Genomic DNA, 20,761 nt, shown 5'->3' on the forward strand with positions numbered 1-20,761 from the left:
AGGTGACTCTGATGTTGAGCACATCGTGGTGAGTGGTGGTCCCAGCCAGGTACCCTGCAGGGTCTCTTAGCCCCTCCTCAGCATGGAGGGGCTCTTGGTGCCACACCAGAGGGGCCCATTCTCAGACCCTGTGGTGAGGGAGCCCCCGGACTCTTCAGCATTCTTGTGGCGTGAGTACAGTGCCAAGGAAGGGCCACAGCATTCCACTCTGGGGGTGCAGACAGCAGAGCCCCCCTCCCTCCTGGCTCCCCTCAGGGACAGCCACACATTTGGTGTGCCTAGCCAAAGGGAGCCTGAAGCACTGGCCCTGCCAGCTGCTTGCCCAACTCAGAGCTCACCCTGAGGGTGTCACAGGGTCTGGGACATGACCACGATGGCACCCGTGAGCTTTGCGTGGCCCCACAGACACCACGGACACAGGGCTGAACACGTCTCAGTTTAATCCCACACCTCGTCCCAGCGAGGTTCCCCTCCCACCCGACACTGCCAGCAGCATCCTGGAGGGCACAGCAAGCCCTTCCCTGGGGAGCCACTGGCCCTGACCCCAGAGAGGAACAGTTCATTTCCACGGGCTCAGCCCCACTATGGCAGCACCACGATCTTCTTCTCCAGGGTCTGCGGGGGGAACAGGACCCTCCTCACGGCGCTGTCCAGCTCCTCCAGCGCCAGCTGTGCGTGCAGCACCGTCGCGGCGTCGCGCTCGGCGGTGGCCACGTGCTTCAGCAGGCGGTACAGGTCCCGCAGCACGTCCCGCAGCACCTGGGCACGGCACGGGGCAGGGCCGGCCTCAGCACCGCCCCCCGGCGAGTCCCGGCAGGCTGGAGCTGCCCCTTCCCCCGGGCACCGACCACGGCCACCGCCACCGCAGCCTCGGCCCCCCGTGACTCAGTTTCCCCACACGGCAGCAGCACACTGTGGTGATCCTTCAGCCCAGGGGCACGGGGGCATGTCGGGATCCCGGCTGTGGGGATTCCCCTGGGGAACTGGCTGTTTCCCCCATGGGAGCTGAGTCCCAACACGCTTGTTACTGGGAACTGCGGAGGGAGGCCACAGCGGTGGAGAAACCGGGCATTTCCAAGTCAAATCAGTGATGAACAGCTCCCACAGCTCCCAAGAGCTGGCACTGCCCCAGCATGGCATGGCATTGTCCATGGCGCAGCTCAGCAGCTCAGAGGGACCCTCCCACAAAGCCCCCCTTCCTCAGAATCTGTTGAGGGAACCCTTCATTGGGGGGGATGCCCAAACTGGGCATCTCAGTCCCTTGGGACTTTCCCCGGAAGCTGCTTGGGAATGAGCCCTGCAGCCCCTACAGAGCGCGCCCCCCACCCAGGGTGTGCCCAGGAGCCCCTTGGGGGCTGTCCCTGCCCCAGGGACAAGCAGGGGCTGACCCACCTCAGTGACCTTCTCACTCAGCCCCCGTAGCAGCAGCACCACCACGTGCACAGCAGCTCTTCGCACTTCAGCCTCGGGGTCTGTGCGGGCTATGGCTGTCACACAGCAGGTCACCTGTGGGGACGGGGCAGGGGGGCATCACCAGGGGCTGAGAGACGCAGGGGATCCCATCGGAGCAGCCACTGATGCGCTGGCAATGGCCCAAGAACGAGGATGGGACCCTCCTGCCCTGTTGGGTGCAGGTTCTGAGCAGCTCCCCCCAGGGCCAGGCGGCACATGGATGCCTCAGGAAGCTGTACAAGAGTCTGTATAAAAATCAGGCAGAGCCAAAAGAATCTAATTAAATCCCGGCAGTGACAGCCGGGAGAATTAGCAGAGCTCGCACCTTCCCAAAATAGCAGCGTGTGGCTCACTGGCATCACATCAACTGCCGGGATCGACCGGTGCCGAGCGGGAACGGAGGGGAGCAGCCCCAGTGCCAAATCCATGGTGTCTCACTCCAGGAGCACCGGAGGGGGCGGGGGTGTGAAGCTCTGGCTCCCGCGGGGCACAGACCCATCGCCTCCAGGGCTGCTGGGCCCCTGGGAGTTGGGCTCACCGCACTGGGATCTCCCAGCAGCTCCCGAAGCTGGGGCAGGTGAGGGCCAGCTCCTGATACTGATGATACCGATAATGAGAATTAAGATAACGGGAGAGTAACAAGGTGTCATTAAGCGGGAGGTGTCTCTGGCAGGCACCACTTGTGCCCCCAGGTCTCCTCTGGCAATGGCTGCCATGGGTGGAGCAGGCACCTAAAAATCTGGGCTAGAAGGCTAGAACCTCCCTGGTGTTTGCCTCAGGCCCCATGGCTTTTATCCTCCACAGTATCAGCAATTATCACTCATGTCCTTAATGGAAATGTCCCGTTTCCATATGGAAATGTCCCATTTCCATGTCCTCAGCAGCCCAACCATGTGCTACCAAATACGCTCGTTAAGGAGAATGCTCCCTAGGCAGGGTCTGGAGAAGGATGGAGCCGGTACCTCCTGGATGATGGATCCCAGCTGGAAGCCCAGGTGCTGGCAGAGCTCGCCCAGGTTGGAGAGGCTGCTGGCCCGCAGGGCACCGTCGGGATCCCGGGCACCCCGCAGGAAGGCGCGGATCAGCGGCTCCCGGTGCTGGAACACCATGTCCCCTGCAAGGGAGAGCAGAGCTCTGTGCCACCAGCAGGGAAAGGCCCACCCTTCCTGCCAAAGCCCTGACTCCTTTGGGAACAGATGGGTTGGGCCTTGCAGCACCACTGAACAGCTGGATGCAACACCTGGAGTGTGGCTTGTGCCCCTCAGCACACAGCCCGTGGCACAGAACTTGGGGCTCTTTGGCACATTCCAGTCCTCCCAAGTGTGAATCTCAAATTCTGACATCATCCAGACCCAATCCCCTACCCCAATTAGCACACAGAGGTGCTGTGGATGTGTGAGCTGCTAATGAGAGCTCACGCCCATGCTCAGCATTCACAACCATCCCAGGAGTGTGGTCATCCCACAGGAGCTGAGCAGCTGTGTGCTCCACAGTGTGGACACACCTCCTACCGGGCAGGGCCTTGAGGGCTGGAAAGAAAGCTCCAGAAGGCCAGCTGGCCTATGAGTTCTATGTTTTTCCAGCTCTCTCAAGCTCTGGAAACTCCTTGGACAATGGTATCCTAGAGCAGGCGGAGGCAGTGGGGTGAATGCCTTGGGATGCCCCAGGGTGTGGAGACAGGAATGATCCTTGGCAGTGGAAGATCCCCATTACCCTGCACGTGGGGGCTCAGGCTGGGGACTGGCACAGGGTGGGGGAGCACACAGCAGCCCTGTGAATGCCAAGGACTTGCTGGGAATGTATCATGCTCTGTGCCTGCATCCCAGGACTTGGAATTACAGCAGTATGAGCAGTGCAGGGTGATCCGAGTGGGATCCCCTCCAAAGCCAGCAGTGCACCAGCCTCTGTGCCAGATGGCTACAGAAGGAGCATGCAACACTTCCTTTCCCCTCCTAGATAGGGAAAGCCACTCCAGTGGGACAGAAAACAGGGCTGGGCACAGGGCAGGAGGGAGGCACGACAGTCTCTTGGCAGAGCAGGAGAGCTCAGAGCCACAGAGCGCAGTGGAGTGATCCTGGAAGTGCTGGATAAATCCTTGCTCTCAGATGCTGAAGCTTTGCAACAGAAACAACCTGGTGCAATTTGTTCTATAAATACGCCGGCGAGCCGGGACGCGCCGGAGCAGCTCTCGTGGCAGCGGCACCGCGGCGGGCAGGGAGAGCGCGGGGCAGGACGTGCCACCATCCCTGGGGCAGCTGCCAGGGGCAACCTGCACCCAGCCAGACACTCAGACACTGCCTGGGGAGGTCGGGGACTGAGGGGCTCTGAGCTGATCGCTGGAGCCCCACAGGACACAGCGGGATGCCCTGAACCCATCCCGGCAGCGAGGACGGATGGTGGCACAGCCAGACACTGATGCCACAGCTGGCAGAGCCCAGGGCTGCCACTCATGCCAGGGAACATGGCACAGGCCACAGGAGAGTCACAGTCCCAGGACTCAGGGGGTCCTGGCCCTTCAGGGGCATGCCCAGCCAAGGCACACAGGGCCCACTCAGTGACCAGGGAGCTCTGCCTGGCTGCCCCAGCACCGCAGACACTGACTGCCACCTCCCTGGCCATGTACAGCTCCAGCTGTGTGCTCCTGCTGGCCAGGTCTCCTCCACAGAGTCAGACAAGGCATTTTAGGACGTGTCCCAACAGCAGATGCCAGAAAGGCATCATCCAGCCTCTACCTCTGAGCCCGGCGTGTCCGGGCGCTTCCCGAAAGTCTCCAAGCCCTGTGCTGCCGACTAAGGGGATGGTGGGCTGCTGGCAGGACCCCTCATCCTGCTCCTGCTGCTGGCAAACCCCAGCCAGCTTCTCTTAGGCTTTCAGACCCTTCTCACCCTCTGATAACAAAAGTTCCCGGTAGGCTTTCCCCCTGGTAATGGTGAGGCCGAGCAGTGCTGTGGCTGCTGGCAGCGGGCAGTGCCATGCCCACGGCCATGGACTCACCCAGCGCACGGGTGACACGCATCAGCACCTCGCCCAGCTTCATCCTGGTGACAGCAGCCATGGTGTCCTCTTTGTCCTGTGCTGGGCGCTCGTACTGTGCCAGCAGGACGGGCAGAATCCGCTCTGGATACTCACTGGAGAGCAGGGCAACGCCTGGGGGGGAGAAAAACGGGAAAATCAGTAATTTAGCAGTTGGCAGCAGGTGTCCACTCACTGCTGCTGGGTATGCCCTCTAACCCAGTGAGAATTTGCTGCACTAGGGGCAGCTGGGCACTGCAGCCAATGCTTGGGCACAGGGTCTGGTCACTGCTCCCAGCTCTTGGCCATCAGCACACGGTGCCAGCGTGTCTCTGTCCCTGCTGGATTTACCTGGCCCAGACTGGGAGCAGGAGCCAGTGTGTGCTGCATGCCCGCTGCATCTCCCTGGGGCTGATGAGAGATCAGATCCCAGATGCAGGGATCAGACCCTTCTCCAGCTCCAATGCCCTCCCTGGAAACACTCCAGGGCCTCAATGACTGTCTTGTCATGAGGGGCCCAAAACTGGCCCCAGGATTCCAGGTGTGATGCCCAGCACATCAGGAATACATCACTGGAGTCTGGCTCCATGAAACCCAGCGGTGCCACAGCCACTGGCTCAGCCCCAGCCCCGTGCTGTGACAGGGAGCAAGTGGGATACGGGGACCCGTCTGGCATGGCCCCCAGCCTGCGCCTGGCACGGCACGGCTCGGCTCGGCACAGGTGCCGGCTGAGTCAGTGCAGCAGGAACCACATCAGGGTTAATCACCGAACGGCGGCAGCTGCAGCGGCATTAATCACCGGGACGGTTACAGCCTTTGTGCTCCAGCCCTGGGCAAGGACAGGCCCGTCCCTCTCAAGACCGTACAGGCAGTGGGAAGCACGGCAGGAACTCCTTTCCCAGCTGCTGCCAAAGGTTACCAACCCAACGGCAGCGGTGCCAGCATGGCTGTGGGCCAGGGGAACGGCACACATCCCCTCCATGGAAGCCAGGGCACTGTGACCATCCACTGTCACACAGGACACACACGTCACCGCTGCGGAAGCACCTGCCTGCAGATCCCACGGGCAGCCCGGTGCTGTGGGGCTGTGCCGAGCGTGCTGGGGCAAGCACTGACCTCAGGGTTTCCTAGGAAGGGGTGTGAGTACTCAGGAGCTGCCACCTTGGCAGAGCCCTGAGGGAGCACCAGTGGCTTCCCCATGTCCTGCTCCTCTGCCAGCCTCAGCTGAACAGACCCCTCCGTGAGTGCTGGGGCTGTGCCCACACTGTACTGAACTGCAGCCCCAGCCTGTGGCACAGACCTGGCACAGGGATGGTGACCAGCTCCAGGGAGTAAGAATAACTGGGAGATGAAGTATCCAGCTTCAAGAACTCGGCATGGAGCCCACATGTGGCCCCAGGCTTGATGGAACAGCACAAAGCCACAATCTGGGAGGGCAGGAGACGCCAAGCCCTCAGCCTGGCCACGGCTCTCCCGCTCTTCACTCCCAGGGCCCAGAGCCTCCACAGCACAAAACCTTCCCTGACAAAGGGCTGGCACTCGCCCGGACAGGCACTGCTCACCTTGGATGGCTGAGAGGTAGACAAAGGCGTCCTCGTGCTGCACATTCTCCAGGAACACCTGGAAGGAAGGAAAGTGCCATCAGCAGTGACCCTGGGCCGGGCCAGCAAGGCCAGAGAGCTCCAATGATCTCCAGGCTGATGGCGTGTTCAGAGCCAACTCTGCCGGTGGGGGACACAGCAGGGGACAGGGACCACGGCAAGGGACAGGGACCACAGCAGGAGCCTGGTACCTGCAGCAGCTTCTCCTGAAGCCGAATTGCCTCCGGATCACGCTGGGTGACCAGGCCGGCGAGGCGGCGCAGGGCAGCCGCCCGGCTGGGGGGCTGGGGGTCGTAGGCTGACACCAGCAGCTCCTGGAGCCCGCCCGGGGCCAGGCTGGCAGCACGTGGGGCTGGAGAGGCACGGGGCTCACGGCAGCTGCTCTGCTCCGCGCTGCTGTCCCCGTGAGCCGGGGGGCTGGGGGCTCTGCCGGCAGGGCTCCGCGCTGCCGTGCCAGGCTGCCTGCCCAGCACGCCGTGGGCGGCGGTGCCCAGCGTGCCGGGGGAGCAGGCGCCGTGGGTGAGGATGGCGATGCGCAGGTCCGAGGCCAGCTCCTGGGTGAGGGGCTCGGGGTAGGTGCGGGACAGCTCCTCCAGCAGCGGCACCAGCCGCTTCAGCACCGCAAAGTCGCTGGATTTCAGCTGGGGACGGAGAGGAGCAGCACTGTTACCAAGGTAATGAGGGCTCACTCCCTGGGATGCTCCCAGGAGGGTGGGCATGGGGCATGGGGGTGAGGAGCCCCAGAGCCCCATCCCCAGATAGGGAGCTGGGCTCCTCTTGGCCCAGAGCCAATCCCAGCCCTGGCAGCAGCCAGGGGAGAAAGTGGGAAGCACGTGAACCTGAAGAACAGCAGTGTCTGGGTATGGGGACCAAGCCAGGGACACCCCTCCCACCAGCACTGTGCCACACTTGCCATCAGTCCTGCCTGGAAGGATGCTCCCAGCACAGCAGCCATGACCTGTCCTGAGCTGGAGAAGCTCCTGCCCTAACCTGGATTTAACTGCTAAAATCTGGGATGTGAGGCCTGGAAAAGGGTGCTTCAGCAGAGATGGTGGATGATTGCATAAAACCCCTCGCCTGCTGAAAACCAAACTGCTCTGCAGCTCCTTCCAAAACCTTTCACATTCCATTTTCCAAATTATGTCACTCCCATTAACACAAAAGTGGGAGCAGGATCTTGCCTGGGAGGGGACCACTGCAGCCACAAGACTCTGGCTTTAACTTCTCTTCAACTACAGTTCTTTTCCCAGTATTAGAAATTTAGCAATAAGAGACAATAAATGATCTTTTTCTGTTAACAGCTGGGTTTTCTTTAGGGCAAATCCAGGGATGAAACAACCCCAGCAGCTCAGTCATGGCAGCACATTAATGGATGTGCCATTGCTCCCCATGGCAGTTCCACTGGCTGACACAGAGCTCATATATATATATATATATAGGTACTACATGGTAACTGAGAGATATAAATAACAATATAAATATGTATAAAATGTAAATATAAAAGCATAAGGGGATTTTCAAGGGTACAGCCCACATGGGAAGTTCGCAATGCTCTGCAGCCAGAGTCTGTGACCCTGTGGGGATGCAGAGGGTGCAGTGCTGGTATTTAAAGATGCTGTATGTGACTGCACTGTTCTGACAGTGCCTTTTTAGGAGAGATTATAAATTAGTTAATTGGGCTCTTGGGGGTCCCCTGCTCTGATTGAATCCTTGGTCAGCACCCTGGCACTACCCCAAGGAAAAAAAATTATATATCCTTATCTCTGTATCTATTTACAGGCTGTGACCAAGCCCAGCTGTGCCACTGCACCCTCAGCTGGCCGCGGCAGTGCCAGCCCCACACCCCACACCCCACACCCCCCGAGCCTCGCCCCTCACCTGGACGGCCCCGCCGAGCACGGCGGCCACGAGCCCCATGGCCATGGCGAGGGTCTGCGCCTCGGCCGCCGCGCCGGGGCCCCGCGCAGGGTGGGCACAGGCCCGCTGCAGCACGGCTGCCAGGAACTGCTGCACCTGCCAAGGGAACGGGCATCAGCAGCAGGGACAGCCCGGGGCAGCCCCTGCAGCTCCCGCTGCTTCCGCGCCCCGCCGAGCGTCCCTGTCCCGCAGGGCTCCCCAGCACAGCTCCGCACAAATTCAAGGAGTGTTCGGACACTGCTCTCAGGGATGCACAGGATTGCATTACTGGGGTGTCTGTGCAGGGCCAGGAGTTGGACTCAATGCTCCCTGTGGGTCCCTTTTAATTCAGAACAGTCTGTGATTCTGTAATTCTGTGAAACCCTTCCCATTTTCCTCCTGTTGCTGCTCCCCCAATCCCAGTGCGGGCTCAGCCAAGTCACATCCACAACTGGGACAAGGTGATGGTCAAACTGGTGGGGTCTCTCAGCAGCAGAAGCCCCCCTGGGGTGGGAGGAACAGAGGGATCCCAGCTCCATCTCTGCCTCCTGCCTGGCTCCACCATGGGATGGAAGCTGGGATAGTCCCAAAGGGAAGCTCAAGGTGGGTCTGTATGGAATTGCCCTGGGTAAAGGCTTGGGAATCCCAGAGCCAAGGAGCTCCAGCCCCCATCTACAATTCTCCACACCAGCCTCCCCCTCATGCTGCACAGCTGACACTCCAGCTGAGCCATTTCCTGTGTTCTCACTTACTTTGGGATTTTTCCCACAATATTTTTATTCCACATGTAACGATCCTGCCTGGTTGGCATTGGCCTTCTCCACACTTGGCACCAACACCTTTGATCCCACAGGCTTCCTGCCTTCCTAACAGATCCTGAAATGAGGGAGTTGATGTTCCCCATGCCTTATCGTCTCCCAGACAAGCCTGGGAAGGGTTTGGATCAGGGTCACTCCTACCTAACAGGTGTGCTGCAACAGAGGAGGAACTATTGTGTTCCTCTTTCAGAAAACAAAGTATGAGGGCAACAAGGTCCTCTTGCACCAAATTCCAAACTTCCACCCCCAGGGCACTGAGTGCAGGCAGCATTTCCTCCTCAGCTGCCAGATTCCTTAAGCACATCCCTTAAGCAAGGAGGGAGGCTGTGGGAAAAGGCTTTGGAAAAGGCTGCATAAAAAGCTCAGGTACCTGCTGGGATAATTATTCCAGAGAAGGAATTCCATCCAACAGCAAGTCAGTAAAAAAAAAAAATTGGAATATTTGCTCTCACAACACAGCGACACACAAGCTGGTGGGGTTGAAGTTATATTTAATATAAAAAAAAGGAAAATTGTGAATAAATAACAGTGGATTGCAATTGAGAAAAATTAAAACTTAAAAAAAAAATCTAGAAAAAAAACCATTTTAAAGTGGGGGGGCGAAATGAAAAATAGAACAGTTGTGTCTCAGGCAGGAGGAGGGAATCCCTGGTGCAGTGAGGAAATCAAGTTGACCTTGGTTATGGAGGAGAATACGTAAATAAAATAAATGTGCAGCTGGGGGGAGCACAGCAGCTGCTGCTCCTGGGCTCCAGCTTTGGAAGGATGGACCCCACTTGCTCCCACCCCATTAGGGCCCCCCAAAGGCCCCAGGGAACCCCACAGTGCAGAACCTGCTCAAAGCCTGTCCCTGTCCCAGCCTGGGGCCTCGCTGAAACACAACCCCAGGCAGGAGGATAATGGATTTTTTGTCTGCATTTCTTTGGTGGTGGGTTTTTATCCCAGACTCCCGGCTGGACCCTGAAACCTGGCAAAGCCCTTCCCCATTTCCCAGTGCCTCTGGGCCCGGCGGGTGGGTGTGATGGGAGGCAGGTGGGGACAAAGCGCCGCGGGGCTGGCTGTGTCCCCTCTGCTGCCGAGCACACAAAGGCTCCTTTGTCCCGAAGGGAACGTGAGGAAACCTGCCTGAGCCGTGCCCACGGCAGCACGGGAGCTGGCATGGCCGGGGCACTGGGGGAGAGCAGCAGTAAAACACAGCAGGAGGAAGCGAAAAGCCACCGGATCTGCAGGGGATCTGCAGGGCATCCAGAAGGGAGTGCCAGGCTGCCCTCGGGCTCCAGCTGCCCTCCCCACCAACCCCATCCAGGGCACGCTCAGGGGGAAAGATCTGAAAAATCCTTTTGGGACCAAGGGGCACCAGGGGCCTTTGAAATTACATGTTTTAATAAATTTGGCACTGTCCATTCATGAATGTACGAGCACAGTTATGCCAACCAGGTTGCTCCCATCCAACCTGGCCTTGGGTACTTCCAGGGATGGCACAGCCACAGCTTCTCTGGGCAATCTGTGCCAGGGCCTCACCACCCTCACATGGAGGAATTTCTTCACTGTACCCCTTCTAACCCTGCCATCTGTCGGGGGAAACCATTCCCCTTTGCTGTCACCCCAGGCCCTTGTACAAAGTCCCTCTCCAGCTCTCTGGGAGCTCCTTTAAGGACTGGAAGTTTCTCTAAAGGTCACTCTGGAGCCTTCTCTTCCCCAGGCTGAGCAATCCCAACTCCTTCAGCCTTTGCTCCTGGCAGTGTTCAGCCGATGCCCCGGGCTTTGCCATGACCAACCTGCACAATGTCAGTGAACACGGTGTCCGAGACGCCCTGGCACAGCGCGGCCACCAGCTGCAGGACCAGCAGCTTCCTCCCCTGCCTGGCCTGGTCCTGCTCCAGCTCCAGCAAACTCCCTCCAGGCTCCACAGCTGGGTTTGGAGCCGCCTCGTCCTCCGCAGCCACCTGAGTCAGCTCCTGCCAGGAAGGGAAGGGAGCGCGGGCACGGTGGGGCAGCGGTTAAACAAGGGGCCAGCAATGCCAGATGACTCCCCACACCACCACCACCCCCCAGCTGCTGGAGGAAGGTATCTGAGAGCTGGCCACAGCTCCGGGGTATCCCATCCCTATCCCCTCCTGTGACTATGGGCTGGGGCACAGAATTCCAGTCCAACCCAGGCCCGGAGGGAACTGCGGGGGGCTCCAAGGGAGATCAAAGGAAGCAGGTATGGGGCCCCTCTTCTGGAGCCAAGGAAGCAACAGGGATTATTCCCAGCCTCCAACACACTTCAGACATGCTCCTGTAGTTAAAACAGCCCAGGGGGAAGATGAGGGTTAACCCCTTCAGGGACAGGGCTGCTCCCACTCCTCGGCTTGCCACCCAGCACACAGGGCTGCTCCAGCACGTGCCATACCCCAGGACACACAGGGGATGATCCCCCTTTTGCCTTCTGCTTGTCCAGGGAACCCCTACCCGCAGGTATGCCCCAACCAGGGGCTGGCTGCCCTCACCTTCAGGCAGTGGATGAAGAAGTCTCCTGCCAGACCACTCTTCTGGCAGTGGGACAGGAGCTCCACCAAGCTCTCCACATGGCACTGCTCCAAGGAGATCTTCTGGTACAGGGCCTCATCTTCATCGCTGGAACAGGTCACGGTATTACCAGCACAAACACACCCAGGACCCCCCGACACCCAGACTCCAGGGCATGGTGAAACCCCAGTCTGCCTTTCCTTGGAAGCCTTCCTTCCCAGCACTTCCCAGCAGAGCCTGGAGGCAGCTGAGCCAAACATTGTCCAGGTCATTTGGGCTCTGCTTATTAACTAACCTGCACTCATTAACAGAAACCATGAGCCCAAAACATACGTTTCATGCAGCCCATAAACACCAGGATTAGTGCTGGGTAAGTCAGGCAGAGCCATGGCAGCAGGGGCATGAGCCAGAGCCAGCATGGAACACGTTTAAAGTAGTCCCAGTTTAAGCAAGGCAGAGCTGCTTCTAATTCTGGCCCTCCAGTACCTAAAGAGAGTTTATAAAAAGGCTGGAGAAGGACTTTGAGCAAAGGCATGGAGTGACAGGACAAGGGGGAATGATTTCCCACTGACCAAAGGTGGGTTAGATGGGATAATGGGAAAGAATCCTTCACTGTGAGGGTGGGGAGGCCCCTGGCACAGGCTGCCCAGAGCACCTGCGGCTGCCCCATCCTTGGAAGTGCCCCAGGCCAGACTGGATGGGACTTGGAGCAACCTGAGATAGTGGCAGGGGTGGAACAAGATGAGCTTTAAGGTCTTTTCCAACCCAAGCCAGCCTGTAATTCTAACTCAGGTCAGGAAAAGCTTGAAAAGAAGCCAAACCAAATGTATTTGTGGGGATTTTGCTGCAGGTGCCCCCAGCTCCCAGCACACCCCTGGGCACAGCTGTGCCTCTGCCTGCCCCACAGCGCTGGCCTGGCCCTCCTGCCAGCTCACAGCCCCTCTCTTTAAACCCAGCCTCCTGCTGCTGGACATCCCAGCCTGCGTGGCTGGAGACTAAAGGCTGCAGTTAACTCCCAGCACGGCCAGCTCTGCCTCCACTCAGAGGCCATCTGCCCGCGCCAGAGGAGCTCCGTGGCTGCTCCGCGACGCTGGCACTGCCACAGTCTGTGCTGCGACTGTGCCACCTGTGCCCGAGGGACTCTGCTCACTGTGTCACCTGACAGGCTCGGGCTGGAGGCTGGAAGGTGAATTTGGGGGGTGTTGAGATTGGAAAGGCACATCCCCTTCCCAGATACTGCACAGGCAGGGAGTGCACACCAACGCTCAGGTGGAGCGTGATGTTGTGTGGGGCTGGAAGTCAGAGCTCTGCACCATGTCCAGGGAACCTGGGGGCTGTGTTGGCTCTGGGGAAGTGCCACCTGCCTGAGCCTGAAGGGATGAGACCCTGTGGGATGGCTCTGTCAGCCCCCTGCTTTGCCTAGGCTCTCTGCCAGGCTTCCCTGGAAAGCCCTGGGTGTGAGTGACTCAGGGACTGTCCCACAGCGCTCACCTGATGGTTTCCTCCACGATGATGGCAGCACCGCCCTCGCTGCCCACACGGAGCTGGCACCGTGGGTGCAGGGTGGGCACATGGCTGCTCAGCCCAGCCAGGCCCTCCAGCACAGCCAGGGACTGCTCCCGCTCTGCCTTCTCCAGGAACCACAGCAGGATGTCCTGGCACGGTGAGCTGTCAAGGAGAAAGGAGCCAGTGGTGACACTGCTCTGCCCACTGCACCTTCTCTGCACACATTTTGGGATGAGGGACATGACTGGAGTGCTCTGGAGCAGCTCTCCTTAGGATGCTCCAGCTCCTGGCTCTGGCAGCTGAAGGCATTTATGCCTGTTTCTAAGGGAATCAGCAGCACATCCTGCCCTTCTGGCGCTCCCAGATGGAAGGATTTGGGCTCCTCCACACTTCAGACTGGCATGGAAGCACTGTGAACACCCTTGGCACGCCCTGCCTGTGCCTCACGCCGAGGTGACAAGGGCTGGTGGCAGTGCCAAGAGAGAGGAAGGAGATGGGAGCACTGAGGTGGCACGGGGAGCCCTGCCAAGGAAAGAAGCAGGTTAATGAGGTGAGGCAGCCACACTGGGCCGTGCCAGGGGTCTGGAAACCTGAACACTTCCAGGCAGCTGTGGGTTCAGTCATCCCTGCCAAATTCCTCAGCAGAGGAAGCAGCAACTGCTGGCCCAGCAGCAGCGTGAGCTTGGCGTGTCCCGCCAACTTGTCACGACACTCGCTGCTCTTTGAAGTGATTAATGAGGCCCTTAATATTAAACAGCACAGGCTGTGTCTACACACACCTTTTAGGGAAAGCCTCCACACACCAGGATCACCAGAGCACTCCAGAAAGCACCAGGAATGCTTTCACCAGGCTCGTCCTAACTCCAGGGAAAGCCTGGGGGGACCAAGGACAGAGGACAGCCAGCACCCGGTCACCCCTGTGCCTGCCACGACTGGCACGTGTGGTGCTTCCCACTGTACACCAGTCATGGTATGGGCACGGTGTGGGGGATCAGCTGCCAGGATTGTACCAGGGGAGAGTGATCCCGGATTGGAGAATGATCCTGTACTTCCTAGAGGCAGTGCTTAAACTGTTTTCCCACTTTTTATGCTATTTGTAGATTCCTCCGTCCAGTTTCCAGCATCGCTACCTCTATCCATGGACAACCACAATCCCTGCTCCAGGCAGAGCCACCCTGTGCTCCCGAGGGCACACTCAGCTCTACACAGAACACCCTGGCTTCAGGGAAGACAAAACCTAACATGAGAACGGGCTGCCTGTGAGGCTGTGTGCCCTGCCTGTGGTTACTGCCAGCTTGGAACAGAGTGCTTTGGGGTGAGAAGGAGGATCTCTGCTCCTGCCTGTGCCCGGAGTGTGGCTGCTGGAGGTGGGTGAGCCCAGCAGATGAAACCCCAGCAGAAGCAGAGTACAAAGCCTCCCTTACCGTAAGTATGACACATTCTGCTTGGCGAAGGAATAGAGGGAAAACACCACTCCCAGGACTGACTGCAAGGATCCCAGCAGCAGGCTCGAGCTGTCATTCCCAACCACATACACCTACAGAGAGAGAGAGGGGCACAGCTAGGGGAGTCAAACACCTGCACGGGGCAGAGGGGAGCTCAGGAACACGTCTGTGCACAGGGCAGCTACCAGAAGGATGGTGGAGGGCTCTCAGCCCCTTTCCTCAGTCTGGAAGCTGCCTTCCCTGATTATGCCACATTCCCTATTAAAACCTGCCTTCAGCACCATCTTTCTCCAAGAATTTGCTTAACCACAGCAGGGCTCCAAGCTACAGGAAGGTTGCAGGCAGATCTTTGTGAAGCCTGCTGCTTAGGAGTAAGGTCCTGCCTTACCCAGGGATACAACAGGAGCCCTGGCATGAGCAAATCTTCAGTGAATGACTGTAAATCTCAACCACAGAGATCAGTCACTAGCAGGGCAGCTGGGCTGGTGTGTGCTGAGCTGAGGCACTGGGCTGCTCAGGCTCGGGGGGACGGCAGAGGCTCTGGGAATGTTGTTGGTGATCAGGGAGTATTACAGGGGCTTTGGGGATGCTGCAGAGGCTCTGGAGGGGTTGTAAAGGCTCTTGGGGGGCAATAGGGGCTCAGGGGTGATTGCAGAGCCCTGCTCCTCCCCTCCACCTCATCCAGCAGCCTCCCAAGAGGCTGAGAAACGGTCCCCACAGGGCCCTGCCCTGCTCCACTGATGCACACAGACCTGTTTTCATGTGCTAATCCCCACGGAGCCATTCCTCCTCCCCAGACCCTTGTGTACACAAAGCCTCCCGATGAAGCCCCAAGGATGGTTTCTCACTATGCATCAAATGACACTTGTTAGGCAAGAATCCCCCATCCCAAACCTGGGGTCCCCTCACTAATCTGGCTGCTGTCAGGCCCCCAGTGCTCTGCCATTAAGGAGGGATCCACCCCAACCCCCCCAGCACTGCTCTGGGAGGGAGCAGCCCTCCAGACCGGTCTCTGCCTGCCAGCCAGTTACAACAGATCATTACTGGGAAAATAGACAACAATCCCAGCATTTAAGAGCTTAGCCTGCCTCGGGGCATGCCAGGAAGCAAGTCACCAGCTTCTGAAATTTGAATTCCTGGACTGGAGATGTCCTTGTGGGTTGGAACGTGCAGCAGGAAGCTGCTGGAGCCTGCAGTGTGGCACTGGGGTCACTGGTGGGAATGGCAGGACATGGAGTTATAAGGGGAGGTGTCACAGGAGAGACCTCCACAAAAAAGCCCTCATCCTTCACAGGAAGCACAAGGATGGACCTCACCAATCCCTCAAATGCCAGAACCAAGATCTGTGCTCCAAGCTCTGAGCTCCTTACGGTGCCTAAGGGGGCTCCAAGAGGGCTGGAGAGGGACTTTGGACCAGAGCCTGGAGTGACAGGACAAGGAGCAATAACTTCCAACTGCAAGAGGATGGGATGAATGGGATACTGGGAAGGAATCCTTCCCTGTGAGGGTGGTGAGGCCCTGGCACAGCCCATGTGGAGGCTGGGGTACTCCTGCAGATGAAGTCCAGACATATGAGCATGACTGCAGGAGACACTGGGTTTGTGTGGCCCAGCACACACTGAACTGCTCACCAGGTCTCAAACCAGCTCTTTTTCTCACCCAAAGCAGACATGGTACCTTGAGCACATCTTCCACACAGCTGCCCAGCTCTGCCTCTGGCACCAGCACGGCCCCTGCTGTCAAATCCTCCAGTGCCAGCTCTGAAAGCAAAGGGCACAGACATGAGCCCCCCAAAACAGCCCAGAGCTCCCAGCAGCAGAACTGCATTCCCTGCACCCAAAAGCACTTCCACAGCTCCCTTCCCTCCCCATGGGAACAGACCAGCCCTCATTAGCCATACTAATTGTGCTGCAGTGTTGTAAACCCCCAAGGAGACAAGGAAATCAACACAGACCACAACTCCATGATGGATGATTCCCCAGAGAGCTGCTGGCCAGTGTGGGGAACCAAGAGCTTCCATCTGGAAGCCCAGAACAAGGATGTAAGACTGGGAGAGGCTCCCAAGGAGCACGGGGCAGAGCCAAACTGCTCAGCTCCCACGCTGCGGCAACTGCACTCAAGTAGGAGTAAATTTGGTGTACCCAGACAAACTGCCAGGGTCAGCACAGAGAGCTGGGCTGCCACACTCCCCAGCCTGGCTGCTGGCCTGAGAAAACTCAGATGGAACGACAAAAACCAGTGAGGAGCCAAACCAGAGCCCTGCCCGGCCCAGGTGGGTACCTGCGGCCGCGGAGCAGCGGCGCAGCGGTGCCAGCAGCGGCTGCAGCAGGTGCCTCTCTGCCAGCTGGGGCTGCTCCCTGGCCATGGTCAGCAGCGTGGTGGTGGCCACACGCTGGAACTGCCGCCCCGCCACTTTGTCCTGGATGTGCAGCAAGTCCAGAATCTGCAAGGAAAAAGAAACAAGGATCAGCAACCCCCCAGAGGGGGCAGCCCGACACCTCGCAGCAACCAAGGAGCCACCCACGCGCTGCTTTGCTGGCAGCTGGCATGACATTCCACGTGTGGAAGAGCCAGTGTCCTTCCCACATATGCAGGACACCTCTCTGGGTCAAACCAGGAGCCTGCACCACTCCCAGAGCCAAAGGCTAAGAGCAAGAGCTACACACAGAGCTCTTTGTAGCACAGTGCCAAGTCCCTCGTGTGATCAGACAACATCATCCAGCATTTCAATAAAACATGGAAAATTCAAGAGTGGAAACATCCTACTGCCAGAAAAACATGTTCACGTTGTGCTGGCTTGAGCCAGCCACACTCAAGCAAAATGAAGAGCCCCAGCACTCTCCAAGCTGAGAACTGGCTCCACATTCCCCACAGAGGGGACGAGGGACTTACCTGGGGGCACACCTGTCTGTAGTAGTCCTCGAGGGACAGGCACTGCTGGGGGCAGGCAGCCAGGATCTTCCCGACTGCATCACATTTCCTCCAGTCGAGAGCTGCTGCTTCAGCACCAGCACCTCCTACAACAGAGCAGAAATCCCGGGTCAGCTCCAACCCATGGCCAGCCCTGGCTGAAGCCAGGTGCTCCTAGCCAAAAACTGGATTTTGAGCTTTTATTGCTCTTTCAGGAGACACCTGAACTTAAGGACAGAAAGGGGAAAATTACTGTGCAAGAGCCCTGATAATGGAAAGCAACACCTACAGCCAGGTGGGTGAGCCAAAAGGTGGGGAGAGGTTGTGCTTGGGTGGCTGGAGTTGGCCAGATGAGATTTTGGCACTAAAAAGTGTGGGATTCAGCTTGTGGAGAGCAACAGCTTCCCTCCCTGGCAGGATGTGGAGAGCAGGGGATGGGATGGGTCCCACTGCCCTACAGCTCTCACAGCCCAGTGCCCAGCACAGCTCCCACCACACTGGCACTGGGACAGGGCACTCCCCAGCACTGATCCCACTCTGGACACACACAATGTGTGGCCCTCAAACATATGTGTATCCCAAATTAGAGCAGTTTGGGAGCTCAGTGCAGTCAGAGGCAAAGTCTGTCACCACGTCACCTCAGCCTGGCACAAGCCAGCCCCTACATCCAGCTCTTGTGGCTCTGCTCTTCTGGGGTGAACTGTCTCAGGACACCTCTGAATCTGTGATGCTGGGACCCAGAGCCCCCCACTCACCGCCTGTGCCCTCCAAGACACCCCGAACCACGGCCTGCACCCCGCTGGGCCTCAGCAGCCTCTCGGAGAGCAGGTGCCCGCAGAGCCGCCGCAGCCAGCCCGGAGCTGCCCCCGCACCCGGGCACCTCTGCAGGGAGCAAAGGAGCAGGTGAGGAGCCTGTCTGCACACACCTGTGCCCAGCCCACCCCTGGGCAAACAGCCCATGCTCTGACAGAGAGCACAGCACACAGGCTTTCCATTGCTGCCTCATCCAGCGGCACGAAGCAAATCAGGAATTAATGAGAGGTCAGCCCTCAGGTGCTTAGCATGCTATTCCACCTCTGGAAGTGTCCAAGGCCAAGTTGCACGGGGCTTGGAGCAACCTGGCATAGTGGAAAGTGTTCCCGCCCATGACAGGGAGTGGAATGAGATGAACTTTGAGCTCCCTTCCAGGCCAAACCATTCTGGGATTCTATGATTCTATTAAGGGCATTTTCCCATGGGGACTTTCCTAAAACAACACTTAAGAGATTCCCCATCTCCTCCTCCCCAGGATGCTTTGGAACAGCCCCAAAGAGCAGCAGGTGCCCTGTGTCATCCCCCGAGTGGGAAGGGCGAGGTCTGGAGGAGCAGAAGCTGTGCTTGGCCGGGCACGGTGGATGTGGGTGCCAAGCCAAGGTGGCACGTGCGGCGATGACAGTCCCTGCCACACCCACACTCCGCTCCTGCACAGCAGGGCTGGAACGACACACACCCCGCAGCCTCGCCAGCGCTCGGGGACCGGTTTTTAAGGTGTAAGAACATTTCCAGAAGAGCAGCATCCTCGGCGTGCGGGAACCACGGGGGTGCGGACCCTGAGAGCCCGGTGGCGGGGATGGCCCCGGGTACCTGCTTGGGCTGTCCCTGCAGGACGAGCAGCTCCTGCACGGCCAGCGGCTGGTAAACACGGTCCAGGATGTCCCTCAGGGCTTCCCGGCACTGCGCTCGCTCCGCTTCCGAAACGCCCTGGAACAAAACACACCGGGGCTTTGAGAGCAGCTCGGCTGGGCACTGAAGCCCCGGTTCGGGCGGCGTGCCGGTGCCCGCAGCCCCTCGGCGGGCTCCGTGCCTCCCGTTCTTTCTCGGACACGGTGCAGGACACGGGAGGGACCGCCTGAGGAGCGGGCTGGGGCTCGGCGGGACACGCACGCCACCACCGGGGAGCGGGGACACGGCTGCGAGTGTCGCACGGACCTGGCAGAGGGCGGCGGGGCCGTGTCCCAGCGCGCAGAGCCCGCAGAGGAGCAGCCGGAGGTGCCGGGCGAGCAGCGGGGCGCCCAGGGCCGGCAGCCGGGCCAGCTCCACCAGCGCGGCCACGGCGGCGAGCAGCCGGGCCCCGCGGGTGCCGGGCGGCGGCCCCAGCCCCGGCCCCGGCCCGAGCCCCGGCGGCAGGTGCGGCAGCAGCCCCAGCCCCACGGCGGCCCGCAGCGCCCGCCGCACCGCCCGCTCCTGCCCCGCGCTCAGCGTGTCGGCGCCGGGCGGCGGCGGCGCCCCGGGGGCGGCGGGGGCGGCGGGGGCGGCGGCGAGCGCGGCCAAGCGCTCCTTGAGGCACAGCAGCAGCGCCAGCAGCCCGCAGGCCGCCGCCCAGCCCGGCTCCGCGCCCGCCGCCCCGGCCGCCAGCGCGGGCGCCCCGGACAGCACGGCCGCCCGGAGCTGGCGCAGCGCGGCCCAGCCCGCTGCCCGGGACAGCCGCTCCTCCAGCGCCGCCGCGTTCCTGCGCAGCGTCTCCGGGCACAGGGCGAGCTCCGGGCCGGGCTCGGCAGCGCTGTCGCCGTCGCTGGGCGGCCCCAGCAGCAGCTCCAGCGCCTCCAGCACGCGGGCCGGCTCCGGGCCCGGCTGCGCGCCGCCCGCCATGTCGGGAGCGCTGTCGGTGAGCGCCGCCATGCTGCGGAGGGCAGGGGAAGGGGCGGGGCCGCGGCCGGCCGCCATGGCGGGGAGGGCGCGCAGGGCGGGGCCGCGCGGTGCCGCCATCTTGGGGAGGTCGGAACGGGAGGAGGGCGCGCCCGGAGAGCGGGGCCGGGACCGGGACGAGGGTGAGGGACGGGACCGGGTAAATGGTTTCCAAATGGCACAGCACAGGGTAGGTGCGCTACTGGGAAGGAATCCTTCTCACTTGAGAGCGATGAAGTCTTGGCAGTTGCGCAGAGCAGCTGTGGCTGCCCCCGGATCCCTGGCAGTGCCCAAGGCCGGGCTGGAGCAGCCTGGGATAGCCGAAAGGTGTTCCTGCCCATGAAGGATGGAGTTCCATGATCCATAAGGTCTCTTCCAACTCTAACCCTTCCGTGATACTGCTTTCCCTGTGGAGGGGGGCATGGCCACACCTGTGCAGCAGATAAAGCCTTCGAACACCAGCAGAGCCTCACGCACAGAAAAGTGGTTTGGTTTTCTTAAAACAATTTATTATTTCAATTTTATATAAAAACCATGCAATCAACACTTGGCCACTGCTGGTTTCCCAGCTCACATCAGACCCTTTTCCCATGATAAAAAATACAAACCGTGATGACAGCTAAACACAGAGGTCAGGATTTTGGGAAAGCCCTTTGATTTTGGAAAGCACCTTTCAATGACTGCGTGCTAATTACACCTGGCACGACATAGGAGAAATCAAACCATAATCTGGGGTACAGAAAAATAGAAATCTGGCTGTACATACTGTAGTAAATACAATTCCCTGTGATGGTGCATCTTTGGTCTGTGTTGATCGGGTGCCTCACTGCACTTCTCCATCACTAGGTTCATGAGCCTGTGTAGGGCTGGCAGCATGAGGTATTTTGGAGAGCGCCAGAGAAACCCTTTTTTCCCTCATGGAAAAGGGAAGAAGGACCCAATCCTG

General features: G+C 59.5%; 1 protein-coding gene across 1 annotated transcript; it reads right to left on the reverse strand.

Moving 5' to 3' along the window:
• Window positions 1-495: 495 nt before the first annotated feature.
• On the reverse strand, window positions 496-19,809 carry TANGO6 (transport and golgi organization 6 homolog; the record flags this gene model as incomplete). Its single annotated transcript, XM_084215142.1, has 17 exons — window positions 496-759; window positions 1,393-1,506; window positions 2,415-2,566; window positions 4,447-4,599; window positions 6,027-6,084; window positions 6,257-6,706; window positions 7,944-8,078; window positions 10,558-10,737; window positions 11,272-11,398; window positions 12,782-12,958; window positions 14,221-14,333; window positions 15,919-16,001; window positions 16,522-16,684; window positions 17,134-17,258; window positions 17,907-18,033; window positions 18,775-18,891; window positions 19,120-19,809. The coding sequence occupies 17 exons, from the start codon at window positions 19,807-19,809 to the stop codon at window positions 583-585; spliced, it is 3,141 nt and encodes a 1,046-aa protein (XP_084071268.1). The 3' UTR covers window positions 496-582.
• Window positions 19,810-20,761: the final 952 nt, after the last annotated feature.

The sequence above is a fragment of the Fringilla coelebs genome (genome assembly GCF_963513975.1).
Source record: "Fringilla coelebs genome assembly, chromosome: 14".
NCBI classification, from domain to species: domain Eukaryota; kingdom Metazoa; phylum Chordata; class Aves; order Passeriformes; family Fringillidae; genus Fringilla; species Fringilla coelebs.